At 48.3% G+C, this 24444-nt stretch overlaps 1 protein-coding gene across 1 annotated transcript in view; it reads left to right on the top strand.

The window, feature by feature from the left end:
• Positions 1 to 24236, top strand: part of TBC1D19 (TBC1 domain family member 19) — a 36097-nt gene extending 11861 nt beyond the window's left edge. Inside the window, 18 exon segments of the mRNA XM_061575769.1 lie at positions 188 to 251; positions 391 to 437; positions 5848 to 5958; positions 9931 to 10003; positions 11607 to 11645; positions 12883 to 12995; positions 14017 to 14091; positions 15220 to 15282; positions 16182 to 16266; positions 17701 to 17745; positions 18026 to 18058; positions 18176 to 18285; positions 18873 to 18964; positions 20505 to 20620; positions 21090 to 21160; positions 21923 to 21982; positions 21984 to 22038; positions 22041 to 24236. Coding sequence (XP_061431753.1) covers positions 188 to 251; positions 391 to 437; positions 5848 to 5958; positions 9931 to 10003; positions 11607 to 11645; positions 12883 to 12995; positions 14017 to 14091; positions 15220 to 15282; positions 16182 to 16266; positions 17701 to 17745; positions 18026 to 18058; positions 18176 to 18285; positions 18873 to 18964; positions 20505 to 20620; positions 21090 to 21160; positions 21923 to 21982; positions 21984 to 22038; positions 22041 to 22120 — 1332 coding nt within the window. The 3' untranslated portion in view covers positions 22121 to 24236.
• The last annotated feature ends 208 nt before the right edge of the window (positions 24237 to 24444 follow it).

Raw genomic sequence — 24444 nt, 5'->3', positions numbered from 1 at the left:
CTTTGACGTGTCATGGGACGGGGGGGAGAGGCGGCCTTCACCCAGCTGCGGATTGACAGAGGGCAGTACCTTATTGTTCATCTACTTTTAACAACTGCGTGTGTTTTGTTGCCGCACTGATTCGCGTTGTGCTTGCTTGCGACCCCCCCCCCCCCCCCCCCGCTTTCCGCTCCCACGTGACCTTCAGCGTTCGCCCGAAGAGCAGAAAGGGCTGCTGAGCAAATGGAGTGAGATGGGGTCCGACGAACCAGGTAGGAAGGAGAGCGACCTGAGATGAGAAGCGACACCATCGCTGCAGCTCAACAAATCAGGGACGGATTTTCTCCGCCCGTGAATTTTGTACGACCTCACGGGCGTGTGTGCGTACGCGTCTCTCTCTCTCTCTCGTAGATCTGAGTCGGTTCCGGCCTGTCTACGCGCCCAAGGACTTCCTCGAGGTAAGACCGGAGTTGACGGAAACGCACGTTTCAATTGTTACCCAGTAGCTCGTGTGCTGCTGGATGAGGGGTCTCCCTCCCCCCACCTCACCCCGTGTCTCTCCAGGGTTGTGTCGTCAGAAGGTTGTTTAATTGTGCGTCACCGCGCTGGTCAGTGCGGGCCGGTGAGGGGGATAGCATATGCGTGGAAGTGCAGAGACTCCTCTGCTTACGGACATTCGACTTACGAATTTGCAGAGATACGAACAAATCTGTCCATGTGTCCAGTTGCCCGTTCGAGAGTCGTAAGTTCCAGAAACCAGTGGCATCTACATCTACAGAATGTGAAGAAACCAGTGGCATCTACATCTACAGAACGTGAAGAAACCAGTGGCATCTACATCTACAGAATGTGAAGAAACCAGTGGCATCTACATCTGCAGCACGTGAAAAACCAGTGGCATGTACATCTACAGAATGTGAAGAAACCAGTGGCATCTACAGAATGTGAAGAAACCAGTGGCATCTACATCTGCAGAACGTGAAGAAACCAGTGGCACCTAATCTACAGAACGTGAAGAAACCAGTGGCATCTACATCTACAGAACGTGAAGAAACCAGTGGCACCTAATCTACAGAACGTGAAGAAACCAGTGGCATCTACATCTGCAGAATGTGAAGAACCAGTGGCACCTAATCTACAGAACGTGAAGAACCAGTGGCATCTACAGAATGTGAAGAAACCAGTGGCATCTACATTTGCAGAACGTTAAGAACCAGTGGCATCTACATCTGCAGAACGTGAAGAAACCAGTGGCATCTACATCTGCAGAACGTGAAGAAACCAGTGGCACCTAATCTACAGAACGTGAAGAAACCAGTGGCATCTACATCTACAGAACGTGAAGAAACCAGTGGCATCTACATCTACAGAATGTGAAGAAACCAGTGGCATCTACATCTGCAGCACGTGAAAAACCAGTGGCATGTACATCTACAGAACGTGAAGAAACCAGTGGCATCTACAGAATGTGAAGAAATCAGTGGCATCTACATCTGCAGAACGTGAAGAAACCAGTGGCACCTAATCTACAGAACGTGAAGAAACCAGTGGCATCTACATCTACAGAACGTGAAGAAACCAGTGGCACCTAATCTACAGAACGTGAAGAAACCAGTGGCATCTACATCTGCAGAATGTGAAGAACCAGTGGCACCTAATCTACAGAACGTGAAGAACCAGTGGCATCTACAGAATGTGAAGAAACCAGTAGCATCTACATTTGCAGAACGTTAAGAACCAGTGGCATCTACATCTGCAGAACGTGAAGAACCAGTGGCATCTACATCTGCAGAACGTGAAGAAACCAGTGGCACCTAATCTACAGAACGTGAAGAAACCAGTGGCATCTACATCTACAGAACGTGAAGAAACCAGTGGCATGTACATCTACAGAACGTGAAGAAACCAGTGGCATCTACAGAATGTGAAGAAACCAGTGGCATCTACATTTGCAGAACATGAAGAACCAGTGGCATCTACATCTGCAGAACGTGAAGAAACCAGTGGCATCTACATCTGCAGAACGTGAATAAACCAGTGGCACCTAATCTACAGAACGTGAAGAAACCAGTGGCACCTAATCTACAGAACGTGAAGAAACCAGTGGCATCTACATCTGCAGAATGTGAAGAACCAGTGGCACCTAATCTACAGAACGTGAAGAACCAGTGGCATCTACAGAATGTGAAGAAACCAGTGGCATCTACATTTGCAGAACGTGAAGAACCAGTGGCATCTACATCTGCAGAACGTGAAGAAACCAGTGGCATCTACATCTGCAGAACGTGAAGAAACCAGTGGCACCTAATCTACAGAACGTGAAGAAATCAGTGGCATCTACATCTACAGAACGTGAAGAAACCAGTGGCACCTAATCTACAGAACGTGAAGAAACCAGTGGCATCTACATCTGCAGAATGTGAAGAACCAGTGGCACCTAATCTACAGAACGTGAAGAAACCAGTGGCATCTACAGAATGTGAAGAAACCAGTGGCATCTACATTTGCAGAATGTGAAGAAACCAGTGGCACCTATATCTGCAGAACGTGAAGAACCAGTGGCATCTACGTCTACAGGAGATTATGCAACTTTGAAATCCATTCGTTCGTGTGTAGTGTACACGCCGTACAACGTGTTTGAAATCGACAGGAGTAAAGTTGGACTTACGACCAGACCTCTGGACCCTAACTCATTCGTAAGCAGAAGTAGTCCCTGTAAATACACGCATGTGTACAGTACAACAGTGGATTTTGCGGCACGGCCCTCTATCTGTCTAAGTTCAACGACCTGTGACAACCTATTTGTGCACGGTGGTGGTCGCACATCCGAGCACGACTCGGGCTCACACACTGCTCAGCTTTCGAGGTGTGCCACTTTCAAGTGCATCTCTGGCGATTTGGTCACGCGACCAGTCGCACGCAAGGTGAAAATTCACGTAATCAACAGGCCATGTTGGCAGTGTCAACTCACCGTGAACATCGACCCTTTTGACACAATTTTTTTTTTTTTTACGGAGCAGGCGAAAGTTTACGTGAGTGGCCCTTCTTCGGAGCGGAGGGAGTGCAGACCGATTGGCTAGCTAATACTCTTTGGTTCTTTCGGTAAAGTCACGTAGGTATAAAATAAAATAAATTAAATCACGACGTTTGGGGCGCAACACAAGCGTCCGTCATCAGGTGGGACAACCACAGCAAGAAACAATTGCTGTGTTTGTGCAAACCGATTGGCTGGCTTATCACTGGTGACCGCAGTTAACAGGGAGGTGCCTTGAAAAACATGTCTAGATGGGTGCGTCAGGTTGCTGAGTAGGCTGGCCTCATGCCTGAAGTAACCGCATTGAGTTGACTGATATTAAAATAATAATTATATACACCCGTGCAGAAAATCTCCACTCTGCGCCGAGACTCATTGTGGAAGGTCCTGCCAGCCAAGGCCATTTAATAAAAACTATATAAATAAATTTTGTCGTCGCAATTAAAATTATATATCCACTTCATTTATACATTTTAGCTTTCGTTTCATGTCATAATGAGTGAAAATCTAAAATAGTGTGTTCTTATCATGGGACCCCTTTTTGCCAGTATCAAAGTATGACAAATAAGAATAGGTTTTACCCTTTTTGCCAGTAGCAAAATATAGTAATAGGTTTTTTACCCTTTTACTGGCACAAAACTGACACTTTTTTACAAGGGATCGTGTTTGCGTTGTCTTGATTTGTGTGCCTTTTGGCGTCATCTGTTCCAACACCATGTGAAACTGGGCTCTAAAAAAAGCTGTCTCTGGTGTGGACCTATCAATTTCAAGGACAATACATACATTATCAGAGTGCTGTTTTTTGTTTGCATTTTGACTACAGCTATTGTGGTTAATGCAAACACGATCCCTTGTACAAAGGTGTCAGTATTGTGCCAGATAAAAGGGTAAAAAAAACGATTATTTTACCCTTTCTGGCAATAAAACAGGCGTTGTGTTAAGATGTTCAAACACCAAATAGAAACCTCTTGCAAGGAATCCAGTTGTAATGCATTAACCACACAGAGGACTTGTGGTGAACACGCAGAAAGGCTAAAAACATTACTCTTTGGTTCTTTCGGTAAAGTCACCACGTAGGTGAAAACAAATAAAAATAGAAATCAAAAATTAAATCACGACGTTTCGATTGCAACACAAGCAATCATCATCAGGTGTGACAACCACAGCAATAAATTTTTTACTGTAAAAAAAAAGACATTTTTTACTGTCATTTTTTATTTATTGCTGTCGTCACACCTGATGATGATTGCTTGTGTTGCAATCGAAACGTCGTGATTTAATTTACTTATTTCTATTTTTTCACCTACGTGACTTTACCGAAATAACCAAAGAGGATGGATCCTTGCAGTTACGACAGCTTCAAATCGAGGCTAAAACCTATTATTTTTCCTATACTATATTGTTTAAACATTCAAAATGTAAAAAAAAGTCTAATTGATCTGACCCGAACCCAGGTGACTCTTGCAAGTGTGAATCATCCTTCACATCCACAATAGAGGTTGTTTTTGGTTGGATCACGTAACTATTAACGTGTCATATTATGAGACCTCCTTTGCCAGTAGCAGGATATAGTAATAGGTTTTTACCCTTTTATCTGGCAACAAAACTGACACCTTTTTACAATGGATCATGTTTGCATTGACCAGAACACTTGCGGTCAAAATGCAAACAAAAAGACAACTCTGATAATATTATCCACACAGTGGATAATATTTTGTTTGCATTTTGACCGCAAGTGTTGTGGTTAATGCAAACATGATCTCTTGTAAAAAGGTGTCAGTTTTGTTGCCAGATAAAAGGGTAAAAACCTATTACTATCAACGTGTCGTTAAAGCCGCCACCACCCGAGGACGGCCAATCAGCAAGGTTGTGTGACGTGAACAAAATGTGGCAATTTGTTACTGGTTCAGCCGCACGCCGGTTCGTGTGTTGGAGAGTAAACCCACCGCAACGTTCACTATTCGAGTAACCGTGACGTTTCGCCGGTAATTGCAACAACCTGCGTCGTCTTGGCGACAGCCATAAATATTTACGAGACCTAATCCCAAAGAAACCACCGCGTGGATAATATTGGTCGTGAACCCCTCCTGCTACGTGTTGAAGAGACTCATGCTGGCCTCCTGTGCTTTCGCCTGAATCAACAAAATAAACCCGAAACTTGAATCCTCGCCCCAACCCTTAATCCTAATGTAGAAGCACCGCGTGGGAATGTTTTTTCGCAGTCGTTATAAAACTACCTTTTGAGAGGCCAGATTTACCTACAGGGCCTCATCTCGGTTCAAACTCGCAGTCTCGGTACGGCCCGTTCTACGCTAACGCTGCGTTGTTGTTTTCATAACGCGGGTGTGATACAGCGCGACGATGAATTTGTCAGGGAACACATTTTCTCATCACCTCGGGATACGAATTGATTACGATGCGATCGGAAACCACGTCGCAGCGCGAGTAGGTATAAGCGGTCGTAACGGCTGGCTTGGCGAGGCATCGCACGACAAGGAACTGGGATGCTGCTGGATGCTTTTAGACGCTACCCACGCGCCTCCGGCCTTGTTCGCCCTGCGTGACGCGTCTCATGCGCTATCGCAGACCGTGCTTTATACCCCGATGTTCTATTTTATTGATAATGACGCCACTTTTCCATAACCCGGTGTTCTTGCGGAACGCAGCTACCACCGCCGCGTTGTAGGCGAACGAACTGTACTCCAGCATGTCCACTTTGAACTTTCCACCTCGCCACCCCGATAGATTGCCCGTAGTTCCGTCGCGAGTTTCAGTTTGTTTCTTGATGCCGATATCATCGCTGCTGTCACCGCTGCCTTGTCCTTGCTGTCTAGGTCCTTGTGCATCTTCAGGACCCCGAGGTGTTGAACTTTGACCCGGGACACCCGTGTCGGCCGTGGGGGCTGGTGCAGGTGCCTCTCGAGATCAGCACCTCCGAGCAGCTGGTGATTTAAACCCCTTCCCGTGCCGATGGCGTGCACGCCATAGTTGATGCATTTATGTGTTTTTTTGTTTTAACACGTCGGCGTTTTTTGGGTTAGATCGCATGCATAATGTACGTTGATTACCGTATAAATCACCCGAATGGCAATGGATACTCATAGTCATTTATATGCATTCATTAATCCCTCCCCCACTTCACGCAAGAAGGGCACACATAGTGACGTCATCACAGGATTTCTCCACAAATATGGCTGTCGCCTAATGAAGCTGAGTTGTAATTACTGGCGAAACGTCGTTATTCAGATTGTAATTGTTGTGGCTTTGCTCTCCAACACACCGGTGTGGTGCTGTACTAGTATACTACACTATACACTACACTATACACTACTATACACTACACTATACACTAAACTACACACTATTATACACTATACTATACACTACACTATACACTATTATACACTACACTATACACTACACTATACACTACACTATACACTACAGCTCTTGAATCGGGTGCAACCGCAACAAACAAAAAACAGAAACATGATCAAGAAAACATCTTAAAGTGACTATGCGCAAACAGAAAAATCCAGGTAAAAACTGCAAAGTCTTCCAAAAAAAAGCACCGTACACCATCTTCACGGTACAGCAATCCCACGCCAAAACGTAGAGTTGAGGTTCTTGGAAAGAGCCGCAGTAGGCAAATCCGTGGTTGTTAAAGTACAGAGGCCCTAAATTTGAAGCTTTCATGACTGCAAGGATTCATACTCTTAGGTTTTTTCGGTAAAGTCACGTAGGTAAAAAATTTAATTAATAAAAGTAATAATAGAAATAAAATAAAATAATATTATATTATAAATAAAATAATATAATTAAATTGTATAATATTTTATTTTATTTGTATTATTACTTTTATAAATTTATTTTTTACCTACGTGACTTTACCAAAAAAACCTAAAAGTACAGAAGCCCTTCTTGGCGATTTGCGTGAGCACCGTCTTGAAGCCCGGCCGGGAGAAGCTGTCCTCCGGTGGGAAGGATGTCCCGCCAACGAGCGGCCAGAGGTCCGGGGTGAGCCACACACTCACGGGCCAACCGCCACCCTCACAACAGGCCCTCACAGCAGGCCTGCACAGCAGGCCCTCACAGCAGGCCCGCACAGCAGGCCCTCACAGCAGGCCCGCACAGCAGGCCCTCACAGCAGGCCCTCACAGCAGGCCCGCACGTGCGAGGTGGATCGTGGTCCTGTCCAGTTGGCTAAGATGACCTCTCTGAGTAGAATGTTGAAGGGTTTGTAGGAGGGCGTGATGGTGGCTCAATAACGATGGGGAGAAACTCCTGCCACGTGTCATCATTCCCATTCTCTTCGGTTCTTTCGGTAAAGTCACGTAGAAAGAGAAAATGATGAATTAAATGAAAGCATACGACGTTTCGACTGCAACACAAGCAATCATCATCAGGTACAAATGAAAGACAAAACAAACCTAGTAAACTTAGAAATGTAATGCAATACAACACAGAGAGTCGGCTAACATAGCAGTCAACACCCTACCTGGTTGATTACGTTCTTCCAAAGATTGGTAATTTGAGAGAGACACAAAACACAGACACGGAGACACGTAAATGTCGAATGCTAGTGTTTAATTGATTATTTTCTCTTTCTACGTGACTTTACCGAAAGAACCAAAAGAGTAATTCCTGTAGTCACGAAAACTCCAAATCAGTTAATTCCCATCCTGTTCCGATGACGCACACGCACGACGTTGGGACAGAATCACTTGTATCGGTGCGTCTTCGAGTTTGAAGGCGTCGCCTTGTGGGGCAGCCAGAAGTAGAGTAGCATGGCCCTGAAGCAGCAGGCGACAACACCTGGTCTCTATCGAGCAATGATGATCGCCCCGGACGATCAGACTCTGCCCATTAGCAGGCCGGTACTGTGTTCACCCTAAATATAACAAAAATTATAGATTTGAAGCTTTCGTGACTGCAAGAATCCATACTCTTTGGTTTTTTCGGTAAAGTCACGTGGGTAGAAAATAAATTAAATCACGACGTTTCGGGCGCAACACAAGCATCCGTCATCAGGTAGGAAAGCGTGGCCTGCTGCTGAGGCTGAGGCAGACTGATTTAATTTATTTTATACCTACGTGACTTTACTGAAAGAACCAAAGAGTATAAAATTTGTATTTTACCAGGCAAGGCCCACTGAGCTATGTAGCTCTTTTTCAGAAGTGACCTGGCTATCAAAAATGATAGCCCAACGAAGTGGATTATTGTCACGTGGACATTCATAGCAGCCAAGTAATATAAACGCGTGACGTTGATTCTGAATGTGGAGGGAAAAACCGGAGGACTCGGATAAAAATCCACGTGACCACGGGGAGAGAGACACGCAAACTCCAAAGGTACAGCAGCAGGCATCGTCAGGGTCGGGATTGAACCCACGACCTCCTTTATACCAGGCGAGGTAGTGAAGATCTCCTAGCCACCGTGATGATGAGAGAGACACCGCAAACTCCAAATATACACCAGTCATCGTCAGGGTTGGGATGGAACCTACGACCTTCTGTATACCAGGCATGGTAGTTAACATCTAGCCACCAGGTTGATGATGAGAGAGAGAGACACGCACACAGACTCCAAATATACAGCAGGCATCGTCAGGGTCGAGATCGAACCTACGTCCTCCTGTATACCGGGCGAGGTAGTTAACATCTAGCCACCGTGATGATGATGACAGAGACACGCAGACTCCAAATATACAGCAGGCATCGTCAGGGTTGGGATGAAACCCACGACCTCCTGTAGACCAGGCGAGGTAGTTAACATCTCCTAACCACCGTGGCGCCGTGCAAGGTTTGTTGGCGATGGGGTCCTCTTGGCTCGGAGTGCCGCAGGGCATTGGAATAGTTGAGATGAGGTAATGATGTCAGGCGCTTTGAAGTTGCCGAGGCGTTTAAGCACCCTATCAAAGCAAATCCTTTTCCTTAAATCCTTCGCAGCCCCGATCGCTTCAATCATAATGCCAGCAGTTGTCCCAGGTCTTACGCTAAACCCTATACAATAAGCCTCGCCTCAAGCAATGGGATTGACCTTAAGTCGTTGCACTTGGATAATCACTGATGCCTGAAAACTCTTGACATTTCTGTTGATACTTAGAATCTGAACTTTCGCGCCAGCGTCGTTCTAAATGCTCAACACCGCCCAGATTTGTTGCTAGCAGCGTCTTCATCCTAACAGGCCCCAAAGTGTAACAGCATCTGTCCAACGCTAACAACAAGTGAGATATCTGAGTACGGGAGATCGTAGATTATCCAGCGGCTTCTGGTGGGTGGGGGCCGGATTTTCAAAAACGCCGGATAATCACGACGTAATTTTTTTTAATGGCTTATTTTTGCACATTCTTATATGACATGTTTTTAGGTGTTGTGTTTTTAGTTTTTTGTGTTTTTAATGTGTTTTACTATTTTAATTTGGCATGAATTAACATAAAAATATACAACAAAAAATGTAAAAAGTTACTATTTACTGCACCGTATTTACCACTGTAGCGGCACTACGCTCTTGTTTCAACACAACCATGAGTTTGACGATCGCCAGACTGATGCAGCCTTTAGACCGGTTCTCCGGCAAATGCCGAACAACACAACGCACTTTTCTCCACATCTGTATATTTTCTGTTTTTATCACCGTACTTATTAGTCATGAAAGATGTATACACGTGCAGTCTTGTCATTGTTTAAGTTGTTGTATGTAGTGTATCGTGTACCGTAGAGAATATTTAACACTGAAATCAAGCGTAGATACTTTTTTTTGCCACGCACAATGTGCCGATCGCCGGACCGGGTCACAGCCTCTCGAACGGTTTTTCCGGTTTCGCCGGATTGGCCCGGGACCGCCGGATAATGTTTGGGAAGCCGGATAATCGCGCGGTGGCGGATAATCGACGATCAACTGCAATTTCTTTTCAGTCTCAGCACTTTAAGGAGCTTGCCCTGTACGAGCAGCAGACTGGCTTGGAAGACGTCACTCCATTTACCTCCGGCGAGTAATCCTGGCCACCGCGCTCATCCACAGTTCGTCAGCCGCATTTGGCCCGCGACGGTTCGATTGAAGTGGGCCCTACTGAGATTTGTGGCCTACGTAGAGGTAGGGCTGGCGGAGAGGCATGTTAGCGAGGTGAAACGGGAGACCAGCGAGAGACGGAGGAGTTGAAAGAGCTGCACGCATGAAGTGGAGATTGGCGAGATAATTGAAGGAGAGATGAGAGGCCTGGGGACGAGACGTGCAAATTGGTGGTCACGTGCACGGGCGGCATTGTGACATCGCGGCACCGTGTAACGCCATCGCATACGATGTCACGCGTCGTGCCGGTACCTTCCTTTAATGTCCACCGGACAATACGGTCGAAGAATCCTGCTGCAGCCCAGACACACCGATCTGTTTGAGGGGTAATAACAATAAGTGGTACGGATTTATTTGCATGACCGCTCAATGCTCCATTGGGATGATATTTCCAAATCGGTCGACTCGTACAGTCGGCTCTCGATTATCCGCGTACGGTTTATCCAACTTGCGGATGACCCGCACAACCTGAGATTTCAACATGAAAATGAATAACATGTGGATTTTCCCTGAACCCAAATTCATAATCTAAAAAGAGTTGTACATTTGTTGTTCTTGGAAATGTTTATTCCAAGATACACGAACAAGTATGTTGCTCCGGTTAATTCGAAATCCACGTGATCGCCTCTACAGTACAGTAGTTGCAATATCTTTACAACATCTTCTTGGTTCTTTCGGTAAAGTCACGTAGAAGGGAAGTAATAAAATAATAAAAATAAAACATAATAAAATAATTCTCACGACGTTTCTGCCACAACGCAAGCAGCTGCTTGTGACTTTACCGAAAGAACCAAGAAGATGAATCCCTGCAGTCACGAAAGCTTTAAATCGAAATCTTTACAACAGTTGGGGCGGAGTTTGATTGATGTTGATAGGCTGTTACTCTGCTGCTGTCATCCACTTAGTGGGGCCGAGTCTTTTGCTGGACGGGAGCAGGAAAGTGTCATCACGAAGCACGTGCATTATCGATCGGACGATCGTTAATGTTCGTTCTAAGAGTAACAATCCATATCGTCAGATGTGCTTCATTTTGAGTGGTTTAGCCGATCATTTATTTAGTGGGTTTTAATTTATACCCCGATATTCGTGGTATTTGACATAGAGATCCGCGGAAAAGGGTTCTATTTTTGGATTATCCGCGATTTTGAATTATCCACGGCCGTCCTCCCCGTCATTAGCGCGGATAATCGAAAGTCTACTGAAAATCGAGAGTCCGTTATATAATATTACCACTGAGACCCTAAATTAAGGTTTAAATTGCCTGTCATTAAACTGGCTTCTCAAGGCAAAGGCGTTGACGATTTCAACCTGGACACCATTGCCTGCACAAAACAAACGATCTCTTAATTCGCCTAATTTGAGCGCTAAACATTTTTTTATTTGACGAGGGTGAAGGAGAATTGGGTTATCGAGGGATGGCGAGGCTGTGTTTTGTTTGTATTTCGTGAAAACGATGAGCGCTGTGGGTTTTGTATGCAAGCAGCGTGGACTAACATTTGTCGTGGTGTTAATTGCCTTTTAGAATCATTCGAAGTGCAGAGAGAGAAGCTGGCAAAGAAAGGTGGGTTACGTCCCTGCGTTTTAAACTATTGTCAGTAATTTTGCTCGGCTGGGTTTTATGCACACAGTACTTTAACTGCCTCCATACCTGTGGTCACAACAAAAACACAAATAATTGAAATGGTATCTAAGCATCATTGGACCTCCTTTGCCAGTACCAAAATATAATAATCGGGGGGTTTTTCCCCTTTTTTCTGGCAACAAAACTGAAACATTTTTACAAGGATTCATGTCTGCATTAACCACAATACCTGCAGTCAAATACAAACTAAAAACACACTATGATAATATATATATTATCATATCATAGTGTTTTTAGTTTGCATTTGACTGCAGGTATTGTGGTTAATGCAGACATGAATCCTTGTAAAAAGGTTTCAGTTTTGTTGCCAGAAAAAGGGGAAAAACCCTAGTATTATGGTATCTAAGCACTTTATCAATGCAAGACGCTTCACATAAATGAAAAGGAGATTTTTTTTTTAAACACGCTTTAATGAAATGTACCCTACTTGTAATGTCAGAACTCCACGACTCCAGGAAGTGGCCCCGCAGATTGCCACAGCGTAAGGGACTGGTGATTTACAGACAACGTGAGTTGAGCGTGGACAATTAGACCCGTAAAAAAGATTGCTTAAAAGTATATATTTTAAATTTTTTTTATGATAGAATATAGTATTGCTATCAGTATGATATTCCTATACCAAGTTTGCAGTCGATACGACATTGGGAAGACGGCTGAAATTGAGTTACAAGATTTGAGGATACGACAACAGACAGTGAGTTAAATAGAAGCGTGTAAAATGTTAAAAATCTATTTATAATTTTTTATGATAGAATTTAGTCTTGTCATCAGTATGACATAAGTATACAGAGTTTGCAGTCGATAGCACATTGGGAAGTGGGTAAAATTTTAGTTACAAGATTTTTTAAGGATACGACAACAGACGGAGTGAGTTGAATAAAAGCGTGAAATAAAAATACATTTGGGTACAAGGAGGTTTGGTGGGCGGGAGTGGGTCAAGGCAGGGCAACACGAGAGAGAGGGAGGAGAGAGAGAACAAGGCCACAGCAAAGGCCAGGATGAAGCGATGGGTCCCAGCACCAACCACAACCACAGCAACGATGATGACGATCTCTAGGGGCAGCCGGGGGGAAGGTCAGCGTGGTGCGAAATTCATTGGGACTTCACTGGGGGATGATTGATAATTGTTGACCGATTGGTGGCCATGTTTCCCCAGTGCTGGAGACAGATGAGAGTCTGCTGGCCCAGCACTTTGCCCGGAAGGGCTGCCCCAACGCCCAGCGCGCCGCTCTGTGGCTCCTCATCCTCAACGTCTCCATGGGCGCCGAGGTGAACGTGGTGCCGCGTGCGTTTGGCTCGGAGCGGGAGGAGGGAAGTGGGGGGGGGGGGGGCCTTCCCCCCGAGAACCCCGATTCGGGGGTGTGCACGGCATGGCCGAGGGACGTAAAAGGGGATCGTGGCGGGTCGGAGCGCTCGCAACGACACCGCCTGAGGTCCAGCGTTCCCTTTCCAGGCTTCAGGCGCCACGTGGTTAATCCGGACTCTCAACTGTGGTCTGAGCGGGGTCACCAAATTATTGCGCACAAACTCGACACTTTTGTCAATAACAACAGTGCCTTCAAAGAAAAAGTGCATATGCACAGCGATATTCCCTCGTTATTTGCGAAGGATACGTTCCGGAGATGCCCGTGAACAGCAGATTTAGCGGATAATGATATTGGCCTGCGGATATTGTACGTGCAAAACGGCTGCAGATGTTTCTGAAACTTATAGAAGTTATTTCCATCTCACTTTATTTCTCACGACTTTCTCTCGCACGACTTTATCTCTCATCACTTTATCTCTCACGACTTTTTCTCTCACGACTTTCTCTCTCATCACATTATCTCTCGTCACTTTCTCTCCTGTTACTTTATTTCTCTCTTTCTCAGTGCAGACGTGTAAAGTCCCAGATGCGATTCACGGAGAGCCAAAATCGTGGATAGCGAGTTCCTGAATAACGAGGGCAGACCGTATTGCACAAAAGCTGACATTGACAATCGCCCGGTTTGTGATGAGGTGACCAGGTGGCTCAAAGGTCAAGTTCGAATTCCAGTCAAAGGTCAACTCAACTTATCATCCCTCTACTTTCAATACAATTAGAAGCATGCTGTGGGAATGCAGCAGTGGCTGTATTATGAATATACATGCCCCGGTCATAGGAATGTCGGATTTTTGCCTCACTCGTTTAGTGTTCCATTCCAGGAACATGTCCACCCTGTATGAATGAAAAGTCTTTGCGTATGCCCAGGCCTGCTGAACGTGTTGGCTTTGCCAGCTTGAGCCCGCTTTTTTGTCTTGGTCCCCGCAGGAAATACAGATGTATGAGCAGCTCAAGTCGGCAGTGGTCCAGCAGGATCTGCTTGTGGACAACCTCATCTACAAGGTGGGCCCAAGTGCGTCACGGTGGAGTCATGGTGGCCAGATGTTAACTACCTCACCTGGTGTACAGGAGGTCGTGGGTTCGATCCCAGCTCTAACGCCTACTGTGTATTTGTAGTCTGCGTGTTTCTCTCTCTCTCATCATCATCACGGTGGCTAGCAGATGGTAACTACCTCGCCTGGTGTACAGGAGGTCGTCGGTTCGATCCCGGCTCTAACGCCTGCTGTGTATTTGGAGTCTGCGTGTTTCTCTCTCATCATCATCAGCCGGGTTTGAAAAGTCCACGACGAACCAACCTCAAATGCCAGTCTCTTCATCACGGCTGCCTTTGAGCACTTTCGCTCTGCTCAGTCGGGGTGAGGAGGAGGGCGGCTGCGACGCAACCGAGACCAGTGTGCTTGGAACCTCATTTGCCAGAAGAAAAAATATGATAATTGGTTTTTTACCCTTTTATCTGGCAACAAAACTGACACCTTTTTTACAAGGAGTCATGTTTACATAGACCACAATGCCTGCAGTCGTATTGCAAACAAAAAACATAACTCTGATAATGTATGCACTGTTCTTGAAGTTGATTGGTCCACACACAGCTTTCCTTAGAGCCTAGTCTCACATGGTGTTGGGCCAGATGACGCCAAAAAGCTGTCTCGGGTGTGGACCAATCAACTTCAAGGACAGTGCATACATTATCAGAGGTATGTTTTTTTTTGCATTACGACTGCAGGTATTGTGGTCTATGCAAACATGACTCCTTGTAAAAAAGGTGTCAGTTTTGTTTCCAGATAAAAGGGTAAAGAACCAATTATCACCAGTGTGTTTGTCGGGAGAAGCAGACCACATGGACCATCACCTGAGCTGCTGCTGCTGCATTGTGGTTGCTGCTGGCCGTCCACTTAGCACCCCCCATCCCTTCGGGGGGGGGGGGGGTCGGAGAGGGGTGTGCTCGATAAATTGAGTAGCAATTTGTTGGGAAGCCAACAAGTGGATTATCCTGTGGATAGACTGGCACCCGTCATTGGAATGTGGAATTGCCATCAGCAATGGAGATGAGCACCGCCACGCTCCCTTTTGTGGGCCAGCATTTTGACATTTTGTGCGTCGGTGGCATTGTTGTCGATCTGCTTGTTTCAGGATGTGAAGCTGACGGCCAGCAATGATGACTACTACTTCGTGTTTGAAGACTTCCTTTACCAGGTAACGCGCGTTTACTTACCTCTGCGCGTGTGTGTGGTGTGTGTGGTCTGTGTGTGTGTGGTGTGTATACGTCAGAAGGTCGCGCTCGTTACACGCACAAAGCGCTTGCCGCAAATGAACTGCGTTACCTTAGCTGTTCTCGTCAAGAAGCTTCAATCGTCATCACGCGAACTCCGGTCATCCTCGGAACAGCGGCTTTAGGCTAACCGTCGGACTGGGACGGTGGTCACCGCATCATCGCGCGGCGCTTTCAGATGCGCTTCTGCGGCCGTCTGGAACGCTCTTCCTTCCGACGTTAGGAAGCCACTGGAGCTGTGCACTTTGAGGTCTAAATTAAAAACTAATTTCTTCAGAACTGCTCGTTGTGTTTAGTTTGTAGTCCTCCTGGCTACGTACGGTGCGAAAGAAGTTCAACATACATAATACATACGTGTGATTAAAATGTTCATTGAAGTGTGAGGGGTGGCATAAGCAGCCGTCCAGCAGAATTAGATTCAACTTTTATTCTCATCTCACTTCTGCAAAGTGAATGCTAAACCTCTCTTGGAGATGAGAAGCTAGATCAGAAACTGGAATATTAAGGATGTAATCAACGCTCCAGATAACGTGTTTGGTCTTTGAGTAATATACCCTCCGATTTTACCACCGTGAGTAAAATGTATTTTCAAGGGGTAAAATGCAACATTACCGTGCAGTTACAAGCAATGTCAATTAATACCATGCCATCTTTCATGGTAAGCTATGGCGTGTGTGTTAACGAGAGCCTTGCATTTTTTAACGACGGCGTTACCTTGATTTCACTGCAGGCAGCTCTGGCACGGCTTTCGGTAAAGAGCCACCAGGTTGGAATCGGGCGATTTGTGAGCGCGTTGCTGAAACCTGCGCGTGCCCCGTCTTAGGTGCTGTTGTGTTTCTCTCGAGACACAAAAGTGCTGAGCCACTTTGAACACAACAGCGCCACTCCGCCCAAGACGTATTCCCCAGGTGCGTGTGTGTGCGTGCGCGTCTGTGTGCGTGTGCATCTGTGCACACAACAACGAGCGGAGCGCCGGGTGGCTAAGGCACAGCAAGTTGGCACAGTAGGGGGCACAGGTGGTGCATCAGCCAGTCGTCTCGGTCATCTCAGTCAGTCGACCGGTGGCACTTGGGTCTGCCTCGTGACCTCCTGCCAGCGGGCGTTCCACACTTCACGTGGCCTCAAGGTGCACATGGCCTGGCACAAGCGTCGTGGTGACGCCACCGCCACTTAGTGGCAAATGGCGGTTGTTGTTGTTGTATGAGAGATACATTTCCATTTGGTACAGATACAATGGGAGGCTGATCGATGCCTGGGTGCGGTCAAGGGATGGCTCCCTATTGCTCAACCACGTTATGTATGCCGACGACCTGGTAATTGCTACTCACTCAGAAGAGGAGTTGGAGGCACTGCTGCTGAACCTGGAGCTTGCCACCAAGAGGTGGGGGTCTTACCATCAGCCCCACCAAAACTAAGCACCTGCCTGGGTATTTTGTACCATCGGACACTCCACCCCCACAACTCCCAATTGGTGATAGGGCAGTTATATGGAGAGAGTGGAGAGTTTCTCATACCTTGGCATTGTGCTCATGACCGGCTCCGGTTTAACAGCAGAGGTCTCACTCCGATCCTATCGAGCGGCATTATCTTTTCATCGGTTGCGTAACGCTGTGTGGAAGCTACCTGGTCTATCACTCTGCACGAAGCTTCAGGTCTTCTCGGCCACGGTCATTCCCTCCCTTCTCTACGCTTGCGAAACGTGGACCCCCCTAATGGAACATCTTTGCTGGTTAAAAACATTGAGGCTGGCCTGCCTATGATCCATCCTGGGTTTAACCTGGCCTGGATTGTGTGAGGAGCTCACAAATCCTTGAAAGATGTGGACAAAGTCCCATCGGCAGGCAAGGCTGCGTTGGCTGGGTCATGTAGCAGGCACACTGTGTGACGCTGCCGCATGCGGGCGACATCACAGATGTGGCGTCACCACTTGCTTTACATTATTGCGCCCCCCAGCACAGCTGTTCATGCGCCGCTGCGCTACATACTCGCTGAACATCGGTGTGTCAGCCTCTCCGGGGGTCTCCCCCCAGTTGACGAAGCCTGAGATCCATAGCCCTAGAGAGACGAAAGATGCGTATGGTAGAGGCCGACCGAAACTGATTGTCTGGTTTCGGCCGAAAACTAAACGAAACCGAAAGTAAAAAATTTACTTTTGGCCGAAACCGAAACTATGCCGGAAGAGGCCATTTTTCAACTTTCGACGCCGAAACCGAATTTCGGTCGGCCTCTAGCGACGGTGCCGTCCACAGCACCACTCACCCAACGTGTTGGGTCCCAATGGATGTATCAATATGTCCTGCCGAGTATTCATGTCGATTGTCTGTGTGTGCCGTGCGCTTCAGGGAAAATGGGCGTGGAAGAGTTTGCGACCGTCTACCCGCCCAGCGGTGAGCCAACATCGCGACGTGTATTCGGAGATGTATGATTTAGCACGAGTGAGTGTTCTCCGTTCAGATGATGTGCGGCCAGGTGAGCGGTGCATAGTGGGGATAGGCGGCATTGACAGACACCAACGCGGATGTGTTGGCCCATAGCGTTGTGTCGTCAAGTCCCTTTTCTTCGGGGAAGGAAGAGGGGATGGGAGGGGGGAGTCAGCCACAATTCAAGTTCAGTCAAGTGAACTCGGGGTCTCTGGAGTGACATTAACGCGTGTCTGCCGCCTTGCAGGTGTCATTCCCTTCCACGGCTTCACGATGTACGGTAAGCGATGACCGCCGCCACCCCGTAAACATTGCCGGCCGGTACCTGCGTTGCGCGATGCCGAGGCTACCGCGTGCGTACGCGCGCGAGCGAGGTTTGTGTTTTCCCCCTCGGCAGTGGCTCCGCTGTGCTTCCTCTACCACGAGCCGCACACCCTCTACTACGCCTTCCGCCAGATGTACGTGCGCCACTTCTTCCGGCTTCACTCGGTCTCCTCCCACCCGTCGGTGAGCGTCGTCGCTAGTTGCTCACCGCTCGTTGTCGCTCGCACCAGGACCGCTCGCTCGCTCGACCGCCCTTTCCGCGTTGCGCAATGTCGCGAACAAGGGCGGAAGATTCTGCACGTGCACGGATTCTGTGGTGCTTTCGAGGAATCTGCTTGTCCTCGGAGGTAATGAATTCGTCAACATAATGCTCGTGGGCATTGCCAGGTGCCCCGGAGCAGCATTTCCTTTAAACAAAACTGATGGAATGGGGGATGGTTTAGTTTTGTTTGTAGTTGTTTGGGCGATTTGTGTTGCCTTTCTTGTACTTTGCACTGCTATTGTGTTTCTGTGTTTGTCGTTGTGACGCTCTTTATACCCCGTGCCCCGACTGGACATCTGTAAGAAAGAGCTTCACAGCTCGTTGTATGTCTCCAACATGAAAACAATATTCTGATTCTGATCGTCTTCTGACAATCCAATGAGACTTTTAAGATCACAGCCGAGAATACTCTCCTGGCGTGATGCAGCAACCACGCTTCCTTGCCATCAGGAGAAGTGAGGCTGAGGTCGTTGCCGTGACCCCTCGCTCACCGGCGCTCTGTGTGCAGGGCATCGTGGCGCTGTGCCTGCTCTTTGAGACGACTCTGCAGAGGCTCCAGCCGCGTCTCTTCCACCATCTCCGGGACATCGGCGCGCAACCGTAAGTCGCCGCACGATCACCGTTACCAGAATCAGCCTCACCACAACCACCGTTACCAGAATCAGCCTCACCACAACCACCGTTACCAGAAGCGAACTTCTTTCGCACCGTACGTAGGCAACTGCGCTAATCGGAGGTGCGGGGGAAGGACAACAAAGGAAACACTAAAAGCAGTTTTAAAGGGAAATTAGTTTCAATTTTTGCATAGTAGTGTAGTGTATAACGTAGTGTGTATAGTGCAGTGTATAGTAGTGGAGTGTATAGTAGTGTAGTGTATAGTGTAGTGTATAGTAGTGTATTTTATAGTATATTTTATAGTATTGTAGTGTATAGCATAGTGTGTATAGTGTAGTGTATAGTGTGTATGTGTGTTGAACTTCTTTTGCACCATACGTAGCCAACCGCGTGAATCGGAGGTGCGGGGGAAGGACAACAAACTAAACACAGCAACGAGCAGCAGATCTAAAGATATTCGTTTTTCAATTCTCTGATTCCTCGTGGTACGTGAACATCCATGAAAGACGATGTCATGAGTGGGCCGCTTCGTGCACACAAGGGACCGCGTTCTTCATACGCCTCGAGAAACAAAACAAGTGTTTGTCACCTGGCCATGAAATCAATATTTTGAATCATCAGCGTTGAAATACGCCAAACTATGTAATAAACCACATTTAATGATGATGTTTTTGTTTTTCACTGGTGCCTGGGCTGAGACAATGAACTCGCTGCACTTGAATGAGAATCAGAATATTGTATTTCTACTGCAGGAGGCATCCGATGAGCGATGAAGCTCTTTTTGCACATATGTCCAAGTAAGGGCACGTGGTCAGAACGTTACAACAACTAATACAACAACACGACAGGTCCAAACTGGGGCGGCCCAAACCCACGTGGCCTTACGCCGGATCTCGGCGAACTCATTCCGGCCGAGTTCGCAACTCGCAATGCGTCGGCCTGCCGAGTCACATGGCTGTGAACCGTGCCCTCTGACCCTGGTCTGGAACTCCCTTCCCCCTGGCCACCCGCATTGCCAACTCACCCTGATAACGGTCCAGACTCCCGCCCCTGCCGGTCTCTCTCCGCCTTTTGAACGACTCGCTCCGTCGAGGGTCTTCCACCGCGCGCCACGTCCATCTCCCATCCCTCACCGCCTGCCTCAAAGAATCCTCCTCGAGGCGGTCGGGTGACTCAAAATGCCGGGAGCGCTGCGCCGACGCCGCAGAGTCGAAATCCGGACGGCCGCCCGTTTTGTTAAACCGCGTCCTCAAACCGTACATTTTGGTTTTCATTTGGCTGAATCCCAAACCCTAAATTCAAAACGTCAGCTTGACCGCCCGCGGCCGGGGTGAGTGGGAACGGCACCGCCCTCAACCGTGCAAACGGGGTCGCTGCAAGCGATCTCCGAGGTAGCTCTGTGATACCCGCTTCCGTGAGCTGCTCCCCTGACCGCTCCCGTGCGCGGGATCCAAACGGGACGCCCCGTGAGACGCCATTTGGACGTTTCCGCCGACCCGCGCCCCGCGCTGTTGTTTGTGCGCAGGCTGCGCATCGCCTTCAAGTGGCTCGTGAGGGCCTTCTCCGGCTACCTGGCCACGGACCAGCTGCTGCTGCTCTGGGACCGCTTGCTCGGCTTCAACTCGCTCGAGCTGCTGGCAGGTGGGACCCCCACCCCCCTCCGTGTGGTGGTGGTGTAGCGTGCGGCGTGTCCGTCACCTGCGTGTCCATGACCTGCGTGTGTGCGTACGCGCCGGCTCCGCTCGGGGGTAGAGCTGCTGTGCTGTGTGGGGCCCACAGCAGTGGTGGTGGTGGTGGTGATGCGCCACAAAGGAGAATCAACTGCGGTGGTCCAAAAGGGACTCGGTCTGCAGCAGGCCATGCTCTCCCACCTGATGACGATGGACGCTTGTGTTGCGCCCCAAACGTTGTGATTTATTTGATATTTCTACCCACGTGACTTTACCGAAAGAACCAAAGAGTATGGATTCCTGCAAGTCACGAAAGCTTCAAATCAAGACGTTCAGAATATTTTTTTTTAAGGAGGAATCCGATGAGCTGTCTCTGTGACGTTGTGCGGACGTTGCGGCGCTGTGACGCACGCCGCTCCCACTGTGCGTGTCTCCCCCAGTGCTGGCGGTCGCCATCTTTGTGCTCAGAGCGGAGAATCTCATGGAGGCTGCTTCTCTCGCGTCCGCCGAGGTGCGTGCTTGGCTGCTGGTCAGCCCCCCGCGCCATGAACCCTGCCAACCCAAGTTCACTTCCCGTTCACTACCAGTAACAGTGGCGGATATTTGAACCCGTCCCCGAGGTCGATTCAGCCTTACAGAAGTTCCTGGTGTGATGTGTGTAAACATCAACAATAGGGGAGACAAAGGTGGGCAGGCATGGCTTCTGGCCACACCCACCCTCTCGTGCGCCATTCCAGCCTTCATAGGTGCTTCTCTGACAGCACTCGTCCCAACAGCCTGTAAACAGCTACACGTGGTGGGGGGGGAATCTTTGTGGTTTGTGGGGCGGGCGATCGACCGCAGTGGGTGTGTCGTAGACTGGAGCCTTGAAGGAAAGACTCAACCATGAACTCTTGGATCTTGTCGCAAAGTGGACACGTTACGATTTAATTCCGAAAAATATTCCTACGCTCATGATACACGCTGTGAATTCGTCTGCGGACCATCTGTTCAGGAATTAGGAGAAAAATTGCATTCAGGGTAATGGGCTCAACGAAACAAAAGCAGCGAGACAGTAACATGCTTGACCGCCGACACAATTGAGGACTGCACGCAGTCGAGACAACTCGCCCCCGAATCGAGTCACAACCTCGACCTTGTTAAAAATTCTTTCGAGTCGTTCGGTGCCGCCCCGCGCCCGTGTTGACGGTCGGCCACGCCGTTGCGGGTTTCGCAACGTGACCACGGCTGGAGTTGTTTACGTGGCCGGGGGTCTCTCCCGTGGCGTCCGCAGGCCGTGCTCGCCGATCTGTCCACCGTCAAGGTGGTGCCGCTGCTCCAGCTCGTGCTCTTCGGTGGACTCAAGTGACGACGTGGACTCGCGCAGGAAGCACGCCGCCTACCCCGACACTGCATCCCTCGGCTGCCCACGCCTACCACCAACCGCTCCCGTGTTCAGGAAGTTGGGTATTGCGTGGGGGCGGGCCTCTGATTTGTGTCGAGAATTTGGTTTTGGTGAAACACGTTCCTTCGGAGTGGGCAGGTAGGAACTTGGTTGGACGGCGCATTCGTGCGATCCGTGTCACGCGGCGCAAGCCGCGTGGGGCGGCGCGTCACGTGGTGCTGAGCCCGCCCGAAGCGCTCTGTATGAAATACAAATCGAGGACGTGGCTATGCACGACAAACAGACAAACAAATAATCCCTGGTGGGCAGTGTGGAACTCTTGTTCCTACCTGTAAAAAAGCAATTTCCATTGAATTAACCCAGCCCCAACGTTCCACCATCACCACCTTCACGATGAGCCCATGGTCTATCCACTGCTGAAGGACTCCTCACCCTGTGACCCCCTCCCCAACGTCCGATCAAGGTCTCCGCCACGCCGTCGCCACCATTCTCACGGTCCCTGCGATGCCACAATCCATCCCCACACTCTGACGCGAGCCGAACTCGAATGTGCCCAGTCCCTGCGGTGGTCACGTTCGATCATTTGTCATTCAGTCAGCAGTCTCAGCGTCGTCCATTATTGGCCAGCCATCCCTCTCGGGATGTGGCTTTCCCAAGCCCCCACTTAAATGAAAATTTTATATTTTACCAGGTAATGCTCAGAGGCGACCTGGCCACTAATGATAGCTCAACGAAGTGGCTGTATTATCACGTGGGAATTTATAGCACCCAAATACTCTGAGCGCGTGTCGTTGATTCTAAATGTGGATGGAAAAAAATCCAGAGGTCCTGGAGAAAAATCCACGCGAACACAGGGAGCGGGAGAGAGACACGCAAACTCCAAATATATACGGCAGACGTCAGGGACGGGATCGAACCCACGACCCTCTTGTATACCAGACGAGGTAGTTAACAACTCAACAACGTGCCACTTATTTCCTTTAACATTCAATGATTCGTCTAATTTGGCAATCGCGAGCCACGTGTTCTTCTGTTTTTTATTGCAACTCGAGCCTGGATATCTGCGCTCTCTCGGCTTCCTTCGCCCGCGTCCGTGCGTCCGATCCGTCCGATAAGCAGGTTTAAGAAAAAAATTAACCCGTAAAAACAAAGTTTTTCACTATAAATCCTTTATATGCGTGGCGGCTAGAGTCCTCTCGTCCTCTGGCTTGAGATGGCTGCCACCTATGGGTCAGATAAATGTCTGCCACCACATTAAAGCAATTGGTAATTAAATATAATAATTTTTTTCCTAAAAAGTGTAAAATTTTGGAACAAAAATTTTCACGAAAATACATTGTAACGCACAACGAGTCTGTGTGCAAAATGTCAGCTCGATTGGATCACGGGAAGTGGGTTAAAAAACGACCGAAAGATTTGCACGGTCGTAAGCAAGCAAGCAAGCAAACGAACTTAATATAAAGGATTTAAAAAGCACGCAGATTGAAACCTTTCCTCAACAAACACGACACTGCGCCTCTGCACTTTTGTTCAAAATCTCGGTGAAGCAAAACCGCGCATCGAATTCAAGCCGTGACTGCCGTACGCGCCTAAAGGCAGTCCCCCGAGTCGCGCCACGAACATGACATCGATATCTCGGTTTCACTGCTGGATGAACGCAGCGGGCGGCCATCGCCGATTTTCACGACGTGCATCTGCCGCACAGGAGGGGGTGGTGGTGGGGGGAAGGAATCTTCTCTCTCGAATCCAGGAGCCAATAATACTGGTAGGAACCTCCTGGTTACACCAGCCCACAGGGGATTATTGTGTCCGTCCGTCGTGCAGGGAGGGGCTGGGGGGGGAGGGGCTGGTCACCCCGTGGTGCCCTTATAAAACTCAACGTTTAACCTACTCACGCCGGCTTGTGCCCGCCCTCACAGTCGGGCATATTTGCGGAATACACCACGTCCGCCGTTGACCCTGGCCATTGACCGAGCAACCCAACGTTCCTACCAGCTCCCTCCGCAGGAATGCATTCATTGTTCAAGAAATGGAAGGCGACCCGCGGACAAAGACGACTTAAAGATCTTTATTTGTACGGCGCAGATTAATTACATTTGTTTCAATACTGAAATTTAAGTGGTACATGTATTTACAATTTTAAGCGGCCCTGAATATAGCGATTACATGAATGAGGTATACGCAATAAAGGTCGGACGTTAAATACGTGAGCCGAGTCATCGTTCTTCTGTTGTTGTTTTAAAGGCAGTAATACAACTCGGCTTGCACAAACATACAGAAGCGAGATCACGATTTATGCAACGGCATTCGAGATATAATTGCGACATAAATAGCTGCATATATATTAAGATTACAAGCTGGGGTTTTCATCGCACAGCTGACGTCTTGATTAACGTTCCTGAATTCATATG

The sequence above is a fragment of the Lethenteron reissneri genome, chromosome 59, assembly GCF_015708825.2.
Source record: "Lethenteron reissneri isolate LAM-NWPU_2019-01 chromosome 59, ASM1570882v1, whole genome shotgun sequence".
In the NCBI taxonomy this organism is placed as follows: domain Eukaryota; kingdom Metazoa; phylum Chordata; class Hyperoartia; order Petromyzontiformes; family Petromyzontidae; genus Lethenteron; species Lethenteron reissneri.
The sequence above is the reverse complement of the archived record's forward strand: the minus strand, read 5'-3'. Positions and strand labels throughout refer to the sequence as shown.